This window comes from Rousettus aegyptiacus, unplaced genomic scaffold (genome assembly GCF_014176215.1).
Source record: "Rousettus aegyptiacus isolate mRouAeg1 unplaced genomic scaffold, mRouAeg1.p scaffold_m13_p_4, whole genome shotgun sequence".
NCBI lineage: Eukaryota > Metazoa > Chordata > Mammalia > Chiroptera > Pteropodidae > Rousettus > Rousettus aegyptiacus.
Genome location: NW_023416307.1, coordinates 132,294,988 through 132,319,361, shown reverse-complemented (window position 1 = coordinate 132,319,361; position 24,374 = coordinate 132,294,988). Strand labels below are relative to the sequence as shown.

Genomic DNA, 24,374 nt, shown 5'->3' with positions numbered 1-24,374 from the left:
GCAAACCGTTACATGGCCCATCGGCTGGGCCTCAGTTTACCTGTCAGTATAATGGAGAGGAGCTGTGTCTATAACACATGTTCTCCTGGGACCAGGGGCTGATGAAATGGTGCAGGACTGGTTATAATGGAGTTTTCCCAAGCTCTTCTCACTACCACTCCTGTATAGTTTTATACAGTAATGATCTTGGAGACAGGCCCCCTGCTTTACTCACAATTGTTGGGCCTCTGAGCAAGAGACAGGACTTGGGATGGCCTAGACCCAACAGCCAGACAGACCTGGAGCTTCAAGGCGGGTGAACAAGCTCAAGGATAAAGCATTGGTCTACTCTTAGTGCCCACACACCAAAGTTCCTAAACAGAGCCAGGGTCTTCTGGCTGACCCAGAACCCAGGGGACTAGAAGAATTCTCGCATTTCTTGTCCTGTCTCTTGCCCCTGACCTGGATGAGTCTATAGACTGTCCGATATCTTTAGTCCTAGACAAAGCCCAAGAGGACTGACCTGAGCCTGTCCTTTCAGTAGCCCTGCTGTGCTCAGTGAGGGGAGGAGTGGTCCTTCTCCCCTGCCCTGTTGACCTCAGCAGCGGAGGGCGTGGGTTGAGGCAGCCCCTTCTCCAGCTCTATCTGCTATTCATCCATGCGGAGCCAACCTCCTTAGCCACATTAGCCGCTGGGCACACCAGAGAGGAGAGTGAATCATGGTGCAGGGGCTCCAGGTATCCCCATATCTTAGGTGAGATATGGGGACATCCCAGCGGTTCTGACTGGTGCTGTATCCGTCAGGCCCCAGAGCTGGGAGCATCACATTCAGCTCATGGCTTGTCAGTTTACTAAGTCCTGGAACCAATGACCTGGCCAGCTGTAGTTAATGCCTCCTTACACACCTAGTGGCGTTTATTGTTGTCATGGTGTTATAGTACACTTCTGCTTTTTCTTCCTTTCACAGGCCTTATTTTGAACTCAAGGCAAGGTACTATGTGCAGCTTGAGGTATGTGTGACCTTGGCTTTGTTGCTTGCTGATGGGATTTTTCTTTAGTCAAAGCCCCCTTTTTGACAGCTGACTTTTAAATGGCACATTTGTTACAAGAGGAGAGTGGAGGGAACACATTCTTTACTGTTTTCAGGCCTTAAAATGGTCTTGGTTGGGTCTTGAGTGGTCTCCGAAGTTCTCCACATCTGTTGTATAGTCACTTTCTGATTCGGACTGGTCAGTAATTCTCAGTATGCTCCTACAACAGCAACATCACCTGGGAACTTATTAGAAGTGCCCATTTTTGAGTCCCACAAGTGAGACCCACTGTATCAGCAACTGCTGGTGGAGCCCAGCCCTCTGAGCTTTAACAGACCCTGCAGGGGATTCTTCTGATGCAAGCTCAAGTTTGAGAGCCACAATGCTGGGGACTAAATGACTAGAGTGTGGGATGTCTGTATGAGTTTGATACCCATTGTTCTTCCCTGATGGATTTTATTCTGCCAGTGGTAGTTTCTAGATAAGAGAGCTCGAGTTGGTCACCCGGATGGGAGTTGGGGGTGGTGGCGGCTGCATTTATATGTGATGCATGGAGAGCTGTGTAAGAGTAAACAGGTCCTGAGTCATGCCTTGGGAAAGTCTTTGGAGTGTAGTGATGGGCAGAAAATGTGCTGGAACCTGTCATTCAAAAGCATCACAAGGTGAGTAGGGGCAGCCTTCACTTACGGAGCTTCCCGTTCTCCTGACCAGCAACTAAAGAAGACCGTGGATGACCTGCAGGCCAAACTGGCCCTGGCAAAAGGGGAGTACAAGACAGCCCTGAAGAACCTGGAGATGATCTCGGACGAGATCCATGAGCGGCGGCGCTCCAGCGCCATGGGGCCTCGGGGCTGCGGTGTCGGGGCGGAGGGCAGCAGCACGTCCGTGGAGGATCTGTCGGGGAGCAAACTGGAGCCGGACACCATTTCCGGTGAGTCAGGGGCTCATGCGCACACAGGGAGACGACACAGCTTGTGCGACCTGCTTTAAGGGCTGCCTTGCCATCACAGAGGGGCTTCAGTTGGCCAGGCCTGAGGGCTATTTCAGGTGGCTTAAGATGCTAAGATGTTCCTCGAATCAGGATTCTGTGGTCAGTAGTTTGGAAAATGTTGCATGTCCATCCCTCTCCGATATTCTAAGTACATGTTAGAACATTCCTGAGAAATACTACAGGAAAGAAGAGCTAAGATCAGGGGCTTTGGAATTAGGTTGGAGTCAATCCTGGCCTTCCCATCATTGCATGATTTATATGTTTCTTCACCTATAAAACAGGGAGTATGATAGTATCTACTATACACTGTGTAGGGTGGTGGTTAGGATTAAACGAAGTACCACTGGCACCTAGTAAGCACTCAGTGGTGTGTGGCCACAGAGAACTGGTTTTCCAGCACCACCGCCTAGGAAACTGATTTAATGTCCTCCCTTTCCATTAATCAAGAAAATCCCTCCAGCACTGTCTTTGCACACTTTTTCTGTGGAATAATCCTTGTTGACACTTTCCCGGGCTCCTTTCTCAGGTATTTTTAAATTCAGTCAATAAATGTTTAAATGCCAGGCTCAAGGTAAAGGAAACTATACCGAGCATCAGTGTGAGGTACTTTTAATAGACATCTCATAAACCCTGTGTAGAGGAGAACATGAAGTTCAGAGAGGTTAAGTAACTCGATCGAGGCTACACAGCAAGTAGTGGAGAAAGGACTGGATTTGAGCCTATTTTCTGTCCGCAACATTTCAGTACTTCTCATCCATGGGAATCCTCTATGGATGCTGCAACGCTGGTTTTAAAGATTAGGTGAGAGAATAGGGGAGTAAAAAAAAAAAAAATCCGAAGCAGGATGTGTGCTGGCCGAAGGGGAGAATTAGGCTAGAGGCTTTCAAACATGTCTCTGAGCCTTGGTTATTCTGGTCCACAAAATAAGTGAGAGCACTGTAATTTTGTGCATCTGTATGGGGGAGGGGCACATCATGATCTAGGTAGGCTCTTGAGTCTCTTATGAGATCAGAAGTCGCCTGGAAGATGTCTCAAAGCATGCTACATATGCAGGGCTGTTTCTTCCCCTAACTCCTCTGTGTTTGGAGAAAGCCCTGAAGTCCGATTGTTTTCGTTGGGGATGCGTTACAAAGGGCCGGCCTTCTTCTTGTGCAGGTGTGGATCTGTTTGGGAGACAGGTAGAGAAAAGCCCCTGATCTGTTGCTGAGATCATCTACTTTTAAGCAGTGTCTGGTGATACTTCTAGAGCGGGGGCTAGAGAGTTACTGTATTGACACTGAATATCCCTGAGATCCAGAGGCCAGCCGCTTCCCTCCAAGCTGCATTATAGTCTGGTCATGCAGGCTTGGGGAGGGTCACGTTCCTTATATTAGGTACCCACGGTGGTAGGGATTCTGCAGTTCCCATGCCGTGTCTAGCTGCCTGCCAGCAGCGAGCACTTCTGGAGGTGTTTAAGGAACTAGGTTGCCATCCGCTAGACCCTGTGTGATTGACTGGTGTTCTCTCATCCTAGTGGCCTCCGAGGCCTTTGAAGATGACAACTGCAGCAACTTTGTGTCTGAAGATGACTCGGAAACCCATTCTGTGTCCAGCTTTAGTTCAGGACCAACAAGCCCATCTGAGACGGCCGACCAATTCTCTGCAGTCGTGAGGCCCGGCAGCCTGGATCTGCCCAGCCCCGTGTCCCTGTCAGAGTTCGGGATGATGTTCCCGGTATTGGGCCCTCGCAGCGAATGCAGTGGGGCCTCCTCCCCAGAGTGTGAGGTGGAACGAGGTGAGTAGCAGCTCTCTCACCAGCAGCGCTGTCCCAGATGACTCACTGCCTTTGCAGCCCGATGTCTGCACTGCTCTAGACCTTTGCCAGGCCTTGGAGCCCCCAGTGCCGTGTTACTTGGTCTGTGTGAGTGTGCTGTCAGTATCGATCACTGAGATAGTTTCCAAGTCCTGTTTGGGGGGCTTCTGGCTCCATAGCTTGGGCTCTTTCTCATCACAACAGTCCTCTTGACAAGCACAGGCTAGAGTTTTCTTTTTCCTAGCTATTGAGTATGGCAGGATTCATCTCTCTAAAGATAAGGAATATATAAAACACCTTGAGGAATAAAAGCAGTAAGCAGTATTGTGACGGAGAACCTTCTGATATACATGGTTGGGCAACACCGGGGAGTCTAGAGGGCTGAGCTGGCCGATTGGCTTGGGCCTAAGTGACTCTTGGAATTGTCAATTCTCAATAATCTTTACATTTCTGTAGGAGACAGAGCAGAAGGGGCAGAGAACAAAACAAGTGACAAAGCCAACAACAATCGGGGTCTCAGCAGCAGCAGCGGCGATGGTGGCAAGGTCCAAAGCAGCACCTCCCCCGAGGGCCAGGCCTTGGTGAGCAGGATGAAGCAGCTCTCCCTGCAGTGCTCCAAGGGAAGAGATGGCGTCACTGCTGACATAAAGGCGGTGCAGATCGGCTGACTGATGCAAGGTCTGGGCCCACGTGCATATCACTATTTATACATGAAACTGTGTGGAGAACATTGTGCCAATAATCATTTTACACATGCCAAATCATAAGCGTTTACTCTAAACTGCACTAATGAAGTTTCAGTGACCTGAAGGCTGAAGATTTTACTTCTGGGTAAGAGCTCTTGGGCTGGTGTATTTATTTCAGAGCAGAGCTGTTGCTGCAGGTGGACTGTGACCAGGTTCACCACCTTTGTGGTACATCACCTGTAACAGTGTTATGGAAGCAATAACTAGTTCCTATGAAAGAACCAGAGCCAGGAAAGGGGCTGGGAAGCTGTGCCCAGCCGGGGTCGACAGCTTGCTTCTCTTCCTCTTTACTCACTTTCGGTTTGGGGAAAGGGGGGTGTTCTCTCCTTTCTATCCTAGGGGATCCAAATGAAAACAACACAAGACAAAACCCAAACGTTCAGAACACACCTTTTTGACTCAGCGAAGGCTTAAAATTCAAGAACATAATTCATTTTCATCATATCTGGTGTTTAGAAGGGGCTTTTTAAAAAGTATATGCTGGACACCCATTGAAACCAGTTTCTGTAGAGGTTACTATGAACTGCACTTTTTAGGGTGGGAAAGGTGAATGCCCGTTATGGGGATTGGGGGTGGGGCGGGGTGAGGGTAGCAAGGACACATCATAGAAAGGGATTTGTGGCTGTATGAGAGAAGGTTCTATAGCATAAACCTTATCCTACCAGCCAAGGGGACTTATTTCGAAGGGAAGTGCATGTAAAGAATGGTTGCCATTGTTATTCTAGATCGACAAGGTGTTAATTTCTCTGTAGGTTATAACTTTAAAAGTGAAAAGTTACTTAAGGGTTATGCTGCACTAGTAGTACTTAGAGAAACTTGTTTCTTGAAGCTAGGAAAGGGAGTAGGCGTGTGTTGGCCCGAGGCTGTTGAATAGATGCAGTGGGGTCTCTTATGCTAGTAGTAGTGTTAACACTGCTTTTCTTTGTTTTCGTGGTTACACATATTTAAGAGCACTGTATTTTATTTGTTAAGAAGACCTGGCATTTCCAGAAGGAAAAAAAGCCAACCCCATTTCCAGTTGTTTGTTAATTCTGTCAACTTGCCTACTTTAGTCATTTGTAAATCTCTTCATACTATAGTGTTTTCTCCTTTTTTTAACGATACAGTATCCTGATTACAAAGTTATTTTGTACTTGTCTTAATACCTTGAGTGTAATAAAAATGACTTAAGAAAATGTCTGACTTTCTTTGACTTCAAATAAGAAATCCTGATGTTGACTAAAGTTCTAGGCAAATTTCTTGCCATAGGAAGAGCATGGAATGCAATTAAGGTCATGGATCTTAATCATTTAAGCCCCAATTACCAACATGTGAATTAGAATTCCACTTTTGCTGTTACAAAGCTGAGCAATAAGAAGACACAGTGGCAGGAGAAGAAATACAAGGTGGACATACTGGAGTGGACCTCTGGTTCACACTGGGATCTCCCAGGAAGTTTAAAAAATACTGCTCTCTTGTCTTAGCCCCAGAGGTTGACTTCATTGATTTGGGGTACACTTGGGCACTGGGCTTTCAAAAAGCTCCCTAGGTGATTCTATTCTTTCTATATTGGTCTAGCCAAAATTAATCATTCCTTTCCTTATATAACTGTAGCAACCATGTTTGGAACTCAATTATAGAATTCAACATAATTATATTAAATTGCTCATATATAGGTGTCCTCCATTAGATTTTTGAGGACAGGGCTTAAGTCTTCAGTTTGCAACTACTTTTAGCACAAGAAGTTCAAATCGTGTATGTGTTTATATATTTCTTATGCTTTAGATTTTTAAAAAGGGCCACAGAAAATTAATCCACCTAAAATTAATATCAAATCAAAAGCATTAAATATTTACTGAAATGAAATCTTACTAGTTTAACAATCTACTACTATCCCGAATGTTAAAGAACAGTTTTTGTTGAAATGTGAATTTTCAAGCAAATAATGGAACATACTAGATTAAGTCCTTTAATAATCAATTTCTCTAGGTTAAATATGCAGTTTCCGTAAGTATAAACATTTTATTTCAATTAAAGGTAGCAGAAATACAAAATAAGTTCTGGTAATTATAAAGCAGAGACATGAAAAATTCCACCTTAATTTTCAGATCTTTAAAATCTTGAGCATCATTCAGCTCTGATGGATTTTTATGTAAACAACTGGGAATTTACACATGACAGTACTATCTTGGCAATTTGCCCAAATGCAACCCCAATTACCATATATTAAATTGTCAATTGTATTTTCTTCAGAGTGCTGTTACTATAAGAGCACTGAACTACACAGCAATTTTAAAAAGACTATACAAACTAAATTGTACTGTCTTCAATGTCTCAGACTACTTTCATCAACCTGATAAAAAATAAGAATTGCAATAGTGAATATACCTTAGTTCTCTTTACATGATTCAATAGGAGACAGATATCTAACTTCAACAACCTTCATTCTTAAGCATGAGCATCTTCATGCTAGGTTAGTAATTTCTTAAAGCTTTATTCTTTCATGACACCTGGGCAACAAACATTTAAAGTCAAAATTAAAACATTTAAATGCAGAATTAAAATCTGTTACAGTGACATGATTCATTTGGTAACAGTTGCCCAAGATGTACAGGGGAGTCACAACACAAGCAGGTTTAACTTACAACATGCTCTGCCAGAAAGACAAACGTAACGTAAATATTTCAGATTATGACAGCCTACCATTCCACTCAATGAGTCTATGTCCCTCTTAGCAAAGACATCGCACAGTACTGACAGCCTAATCTTTAATCATCTGTATGTACTTTAATACAGTTTGGCCCCTAAATGCAAGCCAACTCCACATATACACAAAACCATGTAAATGATACTTCTAAAGTAATTTAAGGTAATTCTGACTATTTACAATTCGCGCTAAACATCCTGACTTGAGCACCAGATTCCAATGAAGCATTTTTTAGAGATTTAATTCTGTTCTGATGGTTGTGTTTAGGGTCCTGGAGATTGACGTCCTCATTTGAAGAGTTGATTGCGTGGTAAATATAAAATCTGGTAATTGCTAAGATTTCCCCATCACTGAAGTTGTGTTGTCCTGATAGGGATAATACTATTAAAGTCCAAGAAAAAAGGTCCTTCTTGTTTAGGCAAAAAAGTACTGGGAATGATATTGTAAATTCCAGCAGGTATATTTTCTAATTCCAGGTAGCAAAACCCACACCTATATTCAGGGAAAATAAAAGCAAGATTTACAGATGATGCCACAAATAGCAAAGTATAACCCAGATATAATCAAAATGTCAACATTACCTGTAGTCACCACTAGATTTCCTCTGAAAGCCATGGGGACCAGGATCTCCTACCATAGAAACTGTTACAACTTCAAAGCCAACACTATATTGCCTAGTGGTAAAAAGGAACAGAATTTACTGCTACGTAGTCTCAAATACATACCTAAAAATAAGTACATACTTAAAGTTCGAATGTATTATTAAAATCAAGTATACGCTTTCTAAAGCTTGTCAAATACACACATACTATTTTTACTGTTAATTACAAAAAACCACTTATATTAAATTGAAGCCATAAAAATTAATATAAAACTTTCTTTAGAAGAGACTATATTTTTACCACAGGATCCCAGATAATAGTGTTAAATTTAAATGATAAAATACTGTCATTGTATTAAGCAGAAAAGGTAGGACAGGAGAGAAAACCCTGAAATAAAATCTAAATCTATGGAAGTAGTTAGCATTCCAAATCAGTAGGGAAAGGGTTATTTATTTAGATGGTGATGAGGTAACAAAAACTTAGAAAAAATTGGTAAGCTGTATTTTATGCCAACTATAAAAATATTTCCATATGGATTTTAAAAACAGACTGTAAAAAAACATAAAAGAATTAGAAGAAAATATGGTGAAAAGTGCCTATTGGGGTGAGATTTCCTGCCCACAGCAAAATAAACCAGATGACTGGTTTCCTTTAAAATGAAATTTCTATATGAAAAAAATGATCTTGGAAAAATATTTGCAAATATGTGAAGGTGTTAGTATCCTTATAGACATACCCTTATTCATGCTTACAGTTATGAAAAAACATGGCAATTCCCAACAGAAAAATGGGCAAAAGACATGAATTAGGCAATAAAGGAAAAAATACACATTGTCAAACATTTTTACATGTTTAATCTATCTAGAAATTAAATACAAAGGGGCAATTAGATCCCTTATTTCACCTATCGTAAGTTGGTAGTTTTGTAAATGATTAAGGAAAAAGAGCTTAGTCATATCTAAATGATTATTAGTTTCTTTTGAATTAGTTTGTAAGGCAGGCAAAATTAAGCCTAGTTTTATTTAGAAGTACCTTTTTATTTGTATTCTCTATTTTTTAAAACTTTTAAAATTGTGGTACATAACAATGTATATAAAATAAATATATAACTTAACAATTTGTGAAGTGAACACACACTACTGGGTTACAACCACCTAGATCCAACACAACCCTCTCAGCATGACAGAAGTCCCTTGAATCCTCCTTTTGGACCACAACTCCTGCCCCACACAGCTAACTTTTATGGCAATCACTTTCTTGCTTTTTCTGTAGTGTGACTATTAAAGTGTATATCCTTAAAAGTTTAGTTTTGTCTGTTCTTGACTTCATATAAGTGGAATCATATAGTATATATTCTGTGGTTTCTATTGTTTAGCATTATTTTTACGACTTACCCATTATGTGGTTAGCTATAATTATTTCCATTATTATGTAGGACTCTGACTATAATCTTAAATGTCACTGATGAAAATTTGGGTTCTTTCGAATTTCTGGCTCTTATAATCATTGGCCATTTGAATTATATTTCTTATGACATGCCTGTTTGCATTTAAATTTTTAAAAAACTGCAGATGTTTTTATATTTAAAAATCTTTTAAAGATATCTCCTATATTAGTAATCCACCTGGAACTGATTTTCAGATTTGCTGTGAGACAGGGTTTAATTACCTTTCTGGTACATGGATACTCAATTATACCAGCACCATTTATTGAACAGACTCCTCTGCAAAATCATCTTTATCATAAATCAAGTGTCCATATATGCATAGGTTTGTTTCAAAACACTATTCTGTTCCACTAAGCTCATTTTTGGATGACATTATTCATTTAAGAAAGTTACTTATCACAAACCTTGGTCCTCTTAGCTCAATCAGTAATGGCCCAGTCTTTTCGATATGGAATTGGTAAATGGGATTATTTTTATGAGTCTCTTGGAAATTTCCACATCCTCCAGCGCTCTGACCACTCCACTTTCCATTAATCTAATAAAACAAAGGTTTTTTTTATTAACAAAACTTCAGATTCTCCAATTCCATGTTAAAGACAAAACTCCTTTACATGCCTCCCTCCAAAAAAAGGGAAGACAACCTTCCACTCTGGCTCCACCCTCTCTCCAGTCTTTATTTGCCACTGACAGTCAATGTAACTCCCGTTTCAGCCAGGCTACTCTGCTGCTACTGCTACTTGAACCCTATCTCCATTTCTCAGCCTTCAATCAAGTTGTTCTCCCTGACAATAATTCTCCCTCAAATCATCCTCTATACATCTAGCCCACCTTGCAAAATCAACCTCATTCTACTTAAGAGGTTCATCCACATGGCCTTCCTTAGACTGAAGTTTGCATTAATCTTTCTCTGAACTTCTTATTTCTTCCCACAGAATCACTTAGTGTTGCTCATTGAAGACCTTGTATTCCAACCCAGACTGGGTGGAAGCTACTTACATTTCCCTTACTCCTTTCAAGTCCCAGAATACTTTTATTTTGTAAGAAATTGTTAAATGTGAAGAAAAAGAGAAAATGAGAAAAAAATGGGAATTCTAAGAAGTTTATGAGATTGTGATCCTAAGAAACAATTTTCTTACCTGTTTTGATAAGGTGTATGGTGAAGGAATCTTTGAAAAAGTAAAGCTGCATGCTGAATATACCTAGATTAAAAAATTATTATGCTGATAAAGTTTATACTTATAAAAACAAAGTTACAAAATATATTGGAAGACTAAAAAATTAGTTGGCACATATAAACATCATGATCTGCAGGGAGCCTGGTATAAAGTTAGATTTAATGAACAGAATTAGGAAGCTAGGGATCTGCCTTAGCTTTCTCTGGTGCTGTGTGAGACTCAGGACAGATCGCCATCTCTCTAGGCCTTGGCATCTGCATCTGAAGGATGGAGTGAAGTTAGCTCCCCAATACCGCTAAAAATCTATTCAAATTGAGCTGCTTTGCTGGTCTATGGAATTAGCTATGCAGAACCAAATTATAGCAACCTTCCCAACTACGAGAGCAATGTTCATAGGCCATTGATTCCCTAAGGTCAAAGTCTTTTATTAGTCCAACATACATTACCTCAAGACTGAACTGTAACTCTGAAAACTAAAATGCTCAAAAATGTTATTCAAAATAAAAGATTACTTTTCAAAAGTATCATGTTCTGCAGAAAGCATCATAATAATATTGAACTGATATACAAACACACACAAATATACATAGATAACAATTTTCAGAAATAAACTTTTCTGTATATAATCCCACTTACAAAGCAGAACACATTATGTACTTTATATTATTGTTTTGTCATTGTATATTGGTTTACTTACCCGGACTGTATAATGGATTGTGTTCTGTTTTTCATACTGAGAAACCACTAATGTAAAGGTATGGGTCCCAGGCGTAGTCAGCTTTATCTTAGTCAAATAATGAGGGCTGTTAATTCGAATCCCATCAATGTATGGGGGAGGGTCAGCTGCAAATGAACAAGTGGGTTTACAGAAAAGACTAGTTTTAAATTTAAGTTTTATGGTTGATGGTAGGAAAAAATAATTAAATGGATAGACATCCCCTTAATTGATTCTATCTTAAAAATACAATAGTACTAAAGAATTATAATTTCAAATAAAAACTTTACAATTAAACAATATAAAACTTTAAAAGTTTCTAATAAGCAAAAGTATCTTTTAGAACATATTCAATAAGGTATAAAGTAATCCCTAATACTTGCCCTATGTTGCGTTTTTCTCTAGTATAAGATTTTAAAGTTAGGATTAGCTTTTTTTTTCTTTTGAGGAAAAATTTTAAAAATGATACAAAGAAATATATAAAAATTCCCTACCCTTCAATTAACTTTTTTTTTTTTTGCCATACTAGCTTCTTTATAAAACAAAGTCCCTTTTAACCACCACCTTTCGATTTATTCCATCCCACTCTGATAGATTTGGAGGACATCTTTACAAACTTTAACACATACATGTCTCTAAAAAAGAACGAATGGGTAAATTTATTTCTGTGAGCATATATCTAAAAAAAGGACTGTATGTGTTTTATTTTACATCTTTCATTTTTCAATGTTTTTGAGATTCATGTTATTATACAGCCATTGGTTTATTCCTTTTAAAATTGCCTATTTCATATTCTATTGTATAACTACAACACATTTTATCTATACCCTCATCTAGTTATCCTTACAATCTGGATATTCAGATTATTTCCAATATTTTGCTTTCACAAACAATGCTGCCTGATATATACTTTGTTATTCTCATTGAAGCTGACATAATAAAATCATTTCATGCATTTTAATTACCATATGTCATTTAAGATCAATGCTATATCACTTGGCTTATTTAAGAATACTAATTATTTACAATGTGATCTATTAGAAACGCTAAAATTTTAGTATCTCAAACAGATAATAACGTCTCTAATGCTTAGAGTTGTATAATCTAGTGCGAAGAGAAAAAGAATGGGCACATCTATGATCTTGGACAAGGTTTTTAACCTTTCTATGTCTCAGTTTACTCTTCTGTCAAATGAGGAACAATAAGGCCTGTTCCATTTACCTCAGAGGTCTATGATGAAAATAAAACTACAAACTAGAAAGTACCTTACAAAGGCAAAAATCACTGTTAAACAGGGAGTACCGTTTTCAAAAAATCCAAGTAAAAAGAGTAACAAATATTTAAAATTCAAAAGCTACGTAATGCCTTGATGCTAGGAATATAGTCACAACATCTGTGCTTTTTTTGGTTGTACGATGACCAATGTGCAAAAACGGAAAATTTGGCTCGTTTAACCCAACATGTATCATTGGATCTACTATGTGCCATGCCCGTTCCAGAATATCTAGAGATACTGCCTACTGAGAATCAATTACATGTCTTCAACACAGTATAATGGGGAGGAATGCCATATTTTCCTAGGATAAAGCAAAACTCAACAAAATCACTTTTCATTCCAGCTCCCCCAACATTGCCCATTTCTTTGCACAGCCTTCTTGAAAGAACTGTAAATAATTGCTTCCTTCCTTCACAGTCTCTTCTTAAACCACTCCAGTTGGCCTTCTAGTCTGTCCTGCCTCCAACTCTGTTCCTGTCAAGGTCAACAATGACTGCTAGGATGCTAAGTCCAATAGTCTCTCCTCTAACCTAATCTTAATCAACCTCTAAAATAGCAATCAATACAGTTGTACATTCTTTCCTTTCTTCTCCTAGGTTATGTGAAATGTTACGCTGTATTTCATCAGGTACTCTGTTCAAATTCTTTTATGGTAACTTTTCCTTTGCTTAACCTTAGGATGTCAGAGTTTATGGGTCAGGTCTGGGGTGTTCATCTCCATACCTACAACTCTCTCTCCATAGATGATTTTTTTTTCCATAAGTGATTTATATAGAGCTATCTTCAAATGCCATCTATATGCCCCTTACTCCTAAATCTACACCTATGCTCCTAACCTTATCCCAGAATCGCCTACTTGGCATCTAATAGGGTATCAAATTTACTAAAACCAAAAATTAACTGCTCCTCCCCACCCACCAACACTTAGCCATCTCAGTAAATGTTACACCTTTCTATTGCTCAAGCCAAAATAATAGGACTCACATCCAAACCGTTGATAAGTCTTTGCCCCCTACGTCAACTCAGGTCCTGTAAATCCTACTGAAACTCTATCTACTCCTTTCCTCTACTTGAAGTTCAAACCACCATCACTTCCCCAAAATCATCTACTGATTTCTCTTTCATTTTTTGCCCCTCTAATATGTTCCACTAAGAATCTTCTCAAAAAAAAAAAAAAATTAGATGTCATTTTCCTAATTCAGACTCTCCAAAGATTTCCCATCACACTTAGAACCACATCCAAACCCTTTCGTGTGGCATACAGAACCTCGTGTGAGCTTCTGAGCCTGCATACCTTTCTGACCTCTTCTGATACCACACCTCCCCAGGCCTACTGGCTTTTTTCCTGTTCCAAAAAGAAACCCCAATCTTTTTCTCATTTTAGAGTCCTTGCACTTGCTGTTCTATTTCTTTGCATGACTGATTCATTTTTGTCATTCAGAGTTCCTCTTATCCCTCTCAATGAAGACTTGTATGGTCACCCATCCAACAAGCCACCAGTCACTAACACATGACCCTATTTGTTTCTTTACAAGCATGTATTACTATTTTTTTGCTTCTTATCTGTCTCCCCAACTATAACATAAATAGTTCTTATCATTTAATAAATGATATAAATTTTTTTGACTGTGAAAACAAAAATGGTTTCAATATGTTAAATGTCTCAGCTGCCCTCAGAAGGGAAGATTCACTTTGGCAGAAAGGCTATCACACAGGGAATAACATATAAGCTGGATCTTAACTATGTTCATTATGCAGAACAGGGTAAAAAGACTATGGGGGCAGACAGCAGGGAGGGGAGGGATTCTTGGTAGAAGAAACTGGGCGGAAAGAGAGGCGATGAGGGCATGACATGTTTAAGAGTAGCCAGCACCTCACTGAGGGTACTGTGAAAGGGGGACATGAGATAAAAGGGGCAGGAAGGTATTAAGGCCCGAATATAAAAAGCCTCATACACCATAGTGAAGAACTTGGATTTTATCCAAGAATCCATGAAAAACCATAGACTTTTCAATCAGAGGAAAAGATATAAGTTTCAGAAATAAAACAGCAATGTGTAAGAATGGAGAAATCCAAAATTCCTGAGGTCTCTATTAAAAACAAATCAAAACACACAGCAGCATAAATACCCACCCACCTGTTTGAGTGGTTTCTATTAGTCTAGCATAATTAATTTATACATATTATCTACATAAAATTTGCCATTTTCAACTTAATCATGTAATCAAAACTTTAATGACTGTTTCAATGTTTACCTTCTAAACATACCTGGGTAATATACTTTTTTCCCATCAGTCTTGTATACAACCATTGTGATAAATTCTCGATTATTTGCAAAATCATCCTAAAAGCACAAAGAATCCAAAGTGGTTAGAAAGATGGGCTCAAAATGCTCTTAAGTGGATAAAAAAAAGAATAATTCTAATTTTTAGAGCATTTATTTCAGCTATTTAGTGCAATTAAAAACATTGGTTTCATGAATTAAACTGTCATTTCAATATACTGACCATACTGTATGAACAAATATATTAAAAGAAGACTCTGAAGCTATTAAAATTATCATCACCCATTACAGAATCAGGCCTCATGGTTCAAAATTTCTAAAACCTGTTCACCATATCTTAATGTTAATATTCTTAAGACCTAAAGGAGATATGTAGCAACATGAAAACCCTCACTAAAAAGCATAAACTCCTTGTTTTACTTCAGGGATGATTTTTGAATAAGACTTCTAAGTGTATGATATAAATGATAAATTTCCTTAGAGAGAAATATACATTTATCTAAGAAAATAGTTTTCAAGCCACCTATATAAATCGAACAGGCTGGTGATCAAATTACATATCTCATTCGCAACAGTCTAATTACATTTCAAAGAATTTCTGTATGGAACATCTTAAGAAGGGCATCAGTACCTTGTCTGTTATGTGTCTACTAAGCAAAACCCAGACCGCAGCGCCCCCTTGTGGACACTGCACCTCCAATTTGTACTGGGGGTTGTTGGCCAGGCTATAGGCATCTTTCACAGGTCCTTGCTTAGCATCCCAAGTACTAAAATATAAAGTCAACAAAGAAGGTAGTAATTAAAATTCCCATAGAGCTAAAATATATTACTTTTCAAAAAGTTTTGTGTTTCAGATATAATTATCAGATTTTTCTGTTCTTACATTTTTGGCATAACCAAGCAGAATTTAAAGGAAGTAACTATTACATGATAGTCAACCATGGGCATGACAACAGAATACTAGTCTTCCTAAATTAATCATTCCATTTTAAATTAAAAAAGTGGAAACTACTATAAAGCATACCCTTAAATGTGCAAAAAGTTACCTGTGAATACATGTTGATTCTTTAAAAAGACCTGGATTCCAACTCAAATAAATCACATCATAATACTGGCAGAGATCGTCCCACGAAATCCAAAATATTCCTGAAAATTAGGTGTCTTTGTTAATCTAAAAAGTATCTTAATGATGAATAACAAGTCAGTTAAACACATTTCACATTGTTAAAGCATGTATTTAAAGGTCAAATGGTATTAAAATTACAAAAAGATATATTTACCATTGTCTATTTTTTGAGCTGTTCGAGGATCAAAGTTTAAATATTTCTGTAACTCTGGGGTCCAGTTTTTTACATCATTTTCACTATACCTTCCTTTCCAACGTAAATGGCTCCATGGATTTTTCAACTGGATAAATCGCAGCCCCTATTTAAAAAAAAACACAAAAAATGAGACATCAAAGTTGTAAAACATATTTTTATTCGTTATATCATTCTCTAAGGAAGGATGTATTCTGAATACTTATCAATTATCAATTCTGTTCCCTCCAAATCGATTTAAAATTAATATTCTTTAATGAACACTTTTGCTATGTCATATATCTCATCAAAACGGTAAATGGCTATCTATCCCTACAGCTATGCTGTCCATATGGTAGTCACTAAACTACATGTAGTTATTTAAAATAAAATTAAAAAAAAATTCAAAAAGCAGTTCCTCAGTTACATTAGCCACATTTCAAGTGTTCAAGGACCATGTGAAGCTCGTAGCTAATGCATTGCACAGCAAAGATAGAGAACATTTCCGTCAATGAAGGGAGTCCTATCAGGATGACTTAGAACATCGGTTATTTCCTGTCCTTTCAGAGCCTACTCTACTCTGGCCTCACCAATTTCCAGTACTCACATCCCATGTATCTTTGGCTCTAGCCTAGTCTTTTCTCTGACAACCCCACAAATAATCCTTACTCAATTTCAGCTCTAAAGGCATTTGCTCATGTTCTTTCCCTTTCCTGGAAGGCCCTCGATGATCCCTTTTAACTACCCTTCCTTTCAGATCTTCTTTAGTTTCTTCCTCCATTGACTGTCACTCTGGAGTAGTGAAGAAAAAAGAACACAGACTTTGGAGACAGAATGAAATAGAACCAAATTCCAGCTCTACTATTTATCAGCTTTATGGGCACCTGCTTTGGTCATTTACCCTCTTTGAGTATTTGTTTATTCATATGTAATAAAATGATGATTATGTCTCCTAAAAGATGGTTGTGAAGATTAAATAAAGTAACACATGCAAAATATGTAGCACTCAATAATTTTCATCTTTTAATAATGACCTCTAACGTTTATAGTACTAACAATTCTATTACATTAACTTAAAAAAAATAATATCCTGTCTTATAGTGTTTCCTACTAGTGCAAATGTAGGAGTCTTGTCTTTCCAATGAGATGGTAAACTCCTTGAGCCAGTAACAGTATTATCCTTTTTCAGAAGTCTCCATTAAGTTTATGGAACAGAGCATTATGCTTATGGTAAGTGCTCAATAAATACTGGGTATGTCTACAGAATTGATTACTTTGATTCGGAAAAACAAAAGATCTTGCAAATCCAAGAGTATCTGTCTTATTTCAAGTCATCAACTTAGAAAATCATATTTTTTCTCTGGGGACTTTGAAAAAACAAATTCTGCTATTTTAAATGTGGCAAATCTTGGCCTGGGGTAATGTGATTTCTAGACATGAGCAAGACTCATTTATCTTGGGCTATATTCTCTAGAATCTTCATTAATCCAATTTCTTTTCTCAATTTCTTCTACACCATTTGTGCCTCACTCCTGCCCCTGCCACACATCGGCCAACACACTGAATTCTAGTTCCTTTCTTTTCATAAAACCCAGTTCTACATGAGCAGGAATTCTGCCTTATTTCAGGACTCCATCACTTTTAAAAGAAGAAATATAAAGGAGTGAAGGATTAAAGTACAAATTAGTTGATAGATGGTTACTGGGATGGGGAGGATGGCGTATGGAATGCAGTCAGCAGTAATGTAATGGCCATGTGTAGAGGCAGAGGGGTGATAATTGGGGAAGGACCATTTCAAACACTATTTAAATGTCTAACCAACGTACTGTATACTTGAAACTAATAATAAAATAAAGTAAAATAAAAAAAAAAAGAAAACCATGAGCAATAGTACACTTTCAAAAATTTCAAACTGGAAGTGGGATGTAAAATGGTTGAAGATTTTGGAACCACTTTGAAGGATAAAGGCCAACAAAACTATTACAAAAGACATAACAAAAAAGTAAAGAAGCATAAATAAGAACATCTGAACAGCAACCATACTAGTCATTAACAGTAAGCCCAAGTTTAGTTCAAATGTCGCTGGTGTAAAGAGCTAAAGTTGCCAGGACTGCAAGGAACCATTCTTGGAAAAACAATTATTATGAAAATATTTGCTATAGAACTATTGAATCAAACAGACAAAACTTACTTAAGAGCAGAAAGGACTGAACAATTTATTGATATTAAACTAACATCTACATTACATTAATTTTGTACCTTAAAAACAGATTGTTTTCAAGTGTTTAATTTTTAAAATATTAATTTATTTTACGGTGACAGTGGTTAACGAAATCTAATAAGTTTCAGCTGTACATTTTAACAGTAAGGCATGTGTATATTTACACTGTATGTTCACCTTCCATAGTTAGATTTCTTTCTGTCACCACATATTTGACCCCCCTAAGCCCACCTAACTTTCCCCTCCTCTCTGGTTCAAATGTCTATTTTTTTTTTTTACAATTATTAATTATATATCAGAGAAAAGAAAACCTTAATAAAATATAAAAATGTGAAAAAATATATAAAGTGAGGAAATTACTACTAAACTTTTCAGAGGCAGGTCCCAGGCATCACTGACATTCAAGGACACTAAGAAATGGCTGTAGGTTTTGTTTGGGTAGAGAACCAGCAATTCAGAGGGTGTTGGAAGTGGGAAGAAAGGCTAAAAAATGAAAAAAAGAATCTGGTTTATAATAAAACATCCTACTTTCAAAGTTATTTCCAAGTGGTAGTAAAGGAAAAGCCTTGGATAGTTTCAAAAATCCACTGGTAAGATATGTCTGGACTTAGAGACAGCAGCTTGAAACTGAGATGTACTTTCACAGTAGACTATAGAACATCACTTAAGAGGAGACAAAAAAATAAAAATAAAAATAGGAGGATTGCTGAGATTAAAATGAAGATCTTAGAATATGCAAAAGGTTAGAGGCAGTCAAAAAGGACAGTATTTTCACTCAAGATAAGAAAATCTTTCTTACTAAGAGAAGAATGTGATGAATGACAGATGACTGCGAGTAGATTTAGTTACAGAAGAGGCCTATCTCCACAAAAGAGGTTCTGGAGATAAATGCCTGACTGAGATAAATATGGAAATATTTTTAAATAGAAGTCAGAACTAAAGAAGTATCTCAAAATAGACAAAACAACAACAACAAAAAGCCCCCCACAAAAACGATGAACCCGGAAAACTTTTCAAATATTTACTCAATCAGAAATAATGAAGAAAAGCCCCATAAATTTTAACAAACATGAAGAAGTCTTTAGGCAGAGATCAACCGTGACTACAAAGAGTACATGGAAACAAAAGGAAATTGGGGCCGATTCCACAGTATGAGATGTCTGCTCAAGTTGGGTAACTTTCACGGAATTAGAGCGATCATGAGCATTATCACAGTGAAAAACCTGTCACCAGGCCACAGTTCACTCTATCTACACGTGTTCTAAAATGCCTTACTCTTAATAGAACAATTGCCATGTGGAATTCATACTGTGTGAATAATGCTGATTTTTCACTAAAAAGGTTATTTAAAATTCTTACTTTGTTGGCATTCAGCAATTTTTTAATGTTTTGGTTTCAAGTCAAACCACAGGTGCCTATTTTTCTCATAAACATGTAATCTGTCTAGTTTTCTCTGAAAAAAGAGAAGTCCTATTATTCAAAATAAATAATATTCACAGAAATTTTCCTCAAATTCAAGCTTATTTTCATATTGACTATCTAAATTTAAATCTTTTGCTACTACTTCACTATTGATCACCTATTAATACCTACCTTAAAGAATGTTCTAATAATAAAATTATGTATATATATTACTAAATGATAGCAAGTTATTCTTAATGTTTTAATTGTTTATGGCAAATTATAAAACAAACAAACCTCAGCTTATTCAATTTCACATAAATTTTTATTTTTTGCTTGAAGTAGTCGATTTTTATGCCACTTTTAAAGAAAGACACAATTCTATATAGTATGGCAAGGGAAGGGTGCAACAATGACTGGCTGATTTAGAAAGCCTTGAGATTATAAATTTTTAAATGTTGCAGCAGGTCCCTGCTGCCTTTATAATTCATACAATTCCATGTGCCACATAAGGAAATCAGTCTAATACACACTGGTGCCCTGTTATTGTTGATTGCTACTTTTATCTAGAAGTTAAAGCAGGGAAAACTGAAAGACACTGCTAGTTAAACTTTCTAATGACTACACTGCTTATATACCATACCATCAGAGAAAGGAGGCCTTCTTTAATAAACTTTGTATTTTCTAATCCATAGACCAGATCTCTATTTCAGTTGAAAATAATCAATACCTGAGAAGGAATAGAAGTCGACCATTCTAACATCTGGGCACAGAAAAAGGGTCTGAAAGTCCTGAAAGAATGCAAGGGCTGCTACGAAGAGAAACACCTGCAAACCCATTGGCATGTTTCTTATTCATAGGTGTCTTATTATTATTTTTTGGTCCTTTCACAACTATTTACTTAATGTCTACTATGCTCTAGAGCCTAACGTTGAGTTTGACCCCCAACATCAACATGCAGCTGTGTATTCACCTTAACTCTGCTACTTTTATGGACAAGAGAAAGAAGCATATATTTCCGTTCTGTAATCAATATTTATGCTGTTAATGTCATTACATTTCCCATTTTTTTATTTCATAATTCCCAGTGGCAGACAGGTCAAGTTGTTTAATGAAATAGGTAAAATGATTCTAAAATGTTACCTAAATCTTGATTTGTCAGTATTCAAAAGTCTAATACATCATTTGGGAATCCTGCAATGTCTTATTAACAAACAGGAAAAATAAGAGAAAAAAATTGAAGGCAAACCTTGAACTCTCTAATGTCCAAAACAGCATATGCATGTGTGGGAACCAGACCCCATTTTTCTCCTTCAGCTTCAGTCATCATTCCAGTTGATGCAGTGATGAGGACATCCCCTTTGTGAAACCTGGAATGACCCCGAGAGACAAAGAATGAAAACGCAGTTGTAATCTCAGATTGCACCATCTTTCCTTTAGTCTAATAGTCTACATGAAAATTTCCACATAATCTGAAATTTTTTCTAAAATAAGGTATTCCCAACACCCTCTGAAGAACTTTCAACAAGAAGCACATTTCTGAGCTCACTGTGGCAGCACATATACTAAAAAAGGTATACTTCCATTTTACAGCACATCTGATAAATTACTGCCTCACCCCAGTTTTAGACAACTTAGTTCTCAGGTAGAATCCTTTCAATAAAGGAAGAAAATGCTAAATTTTCAAATGATTTACAAATAATGATGAAGATGTGAACTGCCAAATAAACTTCTCCCAAAGCAGTATCATTTTATCAAACTGCTGAGTTTTCTAGTGAATGTGTATCATTGTACAGACAACTTTCCAGTCCCTATATGTTAGTGATGATTTCTTAAGTGAAGGTGGCTATATCCACCCACTGCCCTAGTCTGTGAAATGAACTAGGAGCTAACAGCCACTCCCACACTATATGTAAATTATCTATTTAATGCTTAAATTTATCTTCTTCATGTTCTCAGACTTCTCTTTTCTGACCTCCCTCAAATTGGTAAGTACTAAGAAAGTACAAAATAATTTTCCCATATCGCATACTCTTGATTCAAGTCTTTTAGATTACCTGTAATTTGGACTAACTGTATATCCTTCAGTGAGGATAACTGAGGGTTGGCTGCAGTAAGTACATAAAGTGAAGCTTTAAAAAATAAAACAGTTACCCTAATAACTGAAAATGACCACCTCTGCAATATCTATTCTAAATAAGGCATAAAATTAAGACTTTTTTTTTTAACCAAAAAAAGCAAAAAAAAGAGAGAGAGAGAGAGAGAGAAGAAAATGTTTACCTTTGATAAAGCATTCTGAAAGAACTATCCTTACTGAAAGTTTGGCTATCTGAATGCATGGCGATCCTTTCTGGTATCCACCCAGTCAGTGCATGAAGATCAATATTCTGCAATATAAACATGTTTCAGGACTGTGAATGATTTTTTTCAAGCTCTTAGATACATCTCCAGGGTACTATTAAATCTCATAGATTTGATATAATGATTTTGAAAGAAATAAACCAGAAAGTAGTAAGCTGTTTTCTATCAGTAATACATTTCTTATTTAACTCAAATTCCTACCTGGATTTTAAGAACAAGCTTATTTTTTACTTATAATCTTTGCTGCTTTTCCTGAATACAACGGAATGTTTCACAGATAAATTATGATGAAAACTCAAAACATTTAACAGAAAAAAATGCTTTAATAATGATGATTATCACGTAGTTCATCATTTAATGGTTTTTACAATATAATAGTTATTTTTCTAATGTTTTACATATATTCTCATTCTTTCTCTCCCTGAGCTGCACTGGGTAAATTAAGATGCAATGGATCAGAAAGCTAAACTAAAAGTATCTGAAGGCTAGAGCTATTGAGCATGTATACCGGGAAGAAATTTTAACATCCTACTGCATTTAACTCTGATTTATGCATTCTCTGACTAGCGTTACAAGAACCAGAAGAATGAAGGAGGCTGAGCACTAGATAAGAAAACTAGTCAGGTATGAATGATGGTGATTTTCATATATTAATTTTACCATTTAATCTTTACAACACCGAAAGTAGGTATTATCCTCATATTACAGACAAGTGAAAATGCTGAGAAAGGTTAAATACCATTTCTAGGGCCATAGGCTGGTTATTGTCATAATTTGGTCATGCTAATTTCTGGTTGAACTTATACAATAAAGGAAATTGACACCTCTATTTTACAGGTTAAGTCATGGTTGGGAAAAACTAAAAAACAAAACAAAAAAATCCTTGAACTTGAATTTACAAATCAAAAAATATATATATAAGGATGACAATATGACACATCCCTCTGACCTGAAAAGGCTTGTTTGGAAAGGAACATTGTTTAATTGATCCTGACCCCAACGTAACAGCTGACACATACATTTTAGGCTTTCTTGAATACCAAATCTATACGGCAGGTCCTTGAATAACATAGTTTCTTTATAACACTGATGAGATGCCACAGGAATTTAACTTTTATTTATATCAATTAGCCTATAGTAAAATTGGTTTCATTATACATAACTTTGCTTCAAGTTGTAGAACCTATGGAAAATATTAAGTGAGAACTTAACTGTGCAATGTACTAATCTTATAAAATATGCACTCCTGTAATAAGATTAGAATTTTTCAGGAGTTCATAATCTGTTTTATTTTCCTTTAAACAAAAATATCATCTGTAATTTTTCGAATTTAAAATAGTCATATTGGTGTTAGTCTGTGTCTGAATCATCTTATTACTTACTGAATTAGATCCTGGGAAATCATATCCTCCCATGACTTTCATGTATGCTTTTTCAATGAGAGAAACCCATAATTCACTTTTGTTGTTAGAATAAGAACAGAGTAATTCTCCTTTATGATCGACAGGTAATTGATCATCAATTATCACCTGGAGAAAGATAACATTAATTTTTTTAGGTGGTACAAAATATTTTAAAATCTTCTTTATCAAGAAAAAACCCATCTCTCATACTGATAAAATGAATGGAATGCTATTATTAAGGTAATAACAGTTTCCTATTTCTAGAATCTGATTAATTTAAAAATATTACACGATGTCATTTATTTGAGTTTACAAGCTATTTTCCCTGTCAGGTGATAACCTTGAGCCAACTCATTGGATGTTATTATGACTCTACTATCAAAATTATTAGGGATTCTAAAAATAGACATTATATCTAAAATAATTACTTTTTGGAACTTGCCATAAATTTTCCCAAAACCATTAAAAAAAAAAACCTTTATATTTGTCATGACTTTAATTTTTAATTATTAACACATTATTGACAGTACTATGTATATTACAAACCAACTAAATGTTTAAATGTCTACGTGGTTTTTAAACGTTTATACAAGTAACATTTCTTAATGATTCTACTCAAGGTTCAAAGGTAGGGAAGGGAGAGAGAGAAGAGGCTGGGATGGGGAGAGACATCATTCACCTTTCGTGGGACACCATTGAGGTGAAGTTTTACCATATACTTTCCACATGGATTATACTCTGGCTCGCCATCCTTATTCTGAGGGTATATTATGCTTTTGTAAAAAAAAAAAAAAAAAAAATTAAAATATCAACATTAATATTCAGTAGACATATATTGTCTTGGCAATTTTACAAAAATAAACATGAGAATATTTTTCTATAGTAGGCCTAGAAAAAGAATTTTACCCTAATCGAAATGCTTTTTAAATGTAGATAAATGAAGATATCTTATGAGACCATAAAGCA

General features: G+C 36.7%; 2 protein-coding genes across 3 annotated transcripts in view; one reads left to right on the top strand and one right to left on the bottom strand.

The window, feature by feature from the left end:
• SH3BP5 (SH3 domain binding protein 5) overlaps window positions 1-5,714 on the top strand; it is a 61,454-nt gene extending 55,740 nt beyond the window's left edge. The window contains exons 6-9 of the mRNA XM_016140250.2: window positions 947-989; window positions 1,722-1,941; window positions 3,515-3,775; window positions 4,250-5,714. Of these exons, the coding sequence (XP_015995736.2) occupies window positions 947-989; window positions 1,722-1,941; window positions 3,515-3,775; window positions 4,250-4,461 (736 nt within the window). The 3' untranslated portion in view covers window positions 4,462-5,714. The remainder of the gene's footprint in view (window positions 1-946; window positions 990-1,721; window positions 1,942-3,514; window positions 3,776-4,249) is intronic.
• Window positions 5,715-6,463: 749 nt separating this feature from the next.
• Window positions 6,464-24,374, bottom strand: part of CAPN7 (calpain 7) — a 32,251-nt gene continuing 14,340 nt past the window's right edge. Inside the window, exons 9-21 of one of the 2 annotated variants that reach the window (XM_016140249.2) lie at window positions 24,088-24,181; window positions 23,388-23,534; window positions 21,925-22,031; window positions 20,894-21,014; window positions 16,005-16,149; window positions 15,771-15,870; window positions 15,356-15,491; window positions 14,709-14,784; window positions 11,147-11,292; window positions 10,411-10,473; window positions 9,679-9,809; window positions 7,807-7,899; window positions 6,464-7,717 (exon numbers count right to left, since the gene is read on the bottom strand). In XM_016140249.2, coding sequence (XP_015995735.1) covers window positions 7,573-7,717; window positions 7,807-7,899; window positions 9,679-9,809; window positions 10,411-10,473; window positions 11,147-11,292; window positions 14,709-14,784; window positions 15,356-15,491; window positions 15,771-15,870; window positions 16,005-16,149; window positions 20,894-21,014; window positions 21,925-22,031; window positions 23,388-23,534; window positions 24,088-24,181 — 1,504 coding nt within the window. In that variant the 3' untranslated portion in view covers window positions 6,464-7,572. The remainder of the gene's footprint in view (window positions 7,718-7,806; window positions 7,900-9,678; window positions 9,810-10,410; window positions 10,474-11,146; window positions 11,293-14,708; window positions 14,785-15,355; window positions 15,492-15,770; window positions 15,871-16,004; window positions 16,150-20,893; window positions 21,015-21,924; window positions 22,032-23,387; window positions 23,535-24,087; window positions 24,182-24,374) is intronic. The other variant, XM_036218581.1, reaches the window with a different exon arrangement.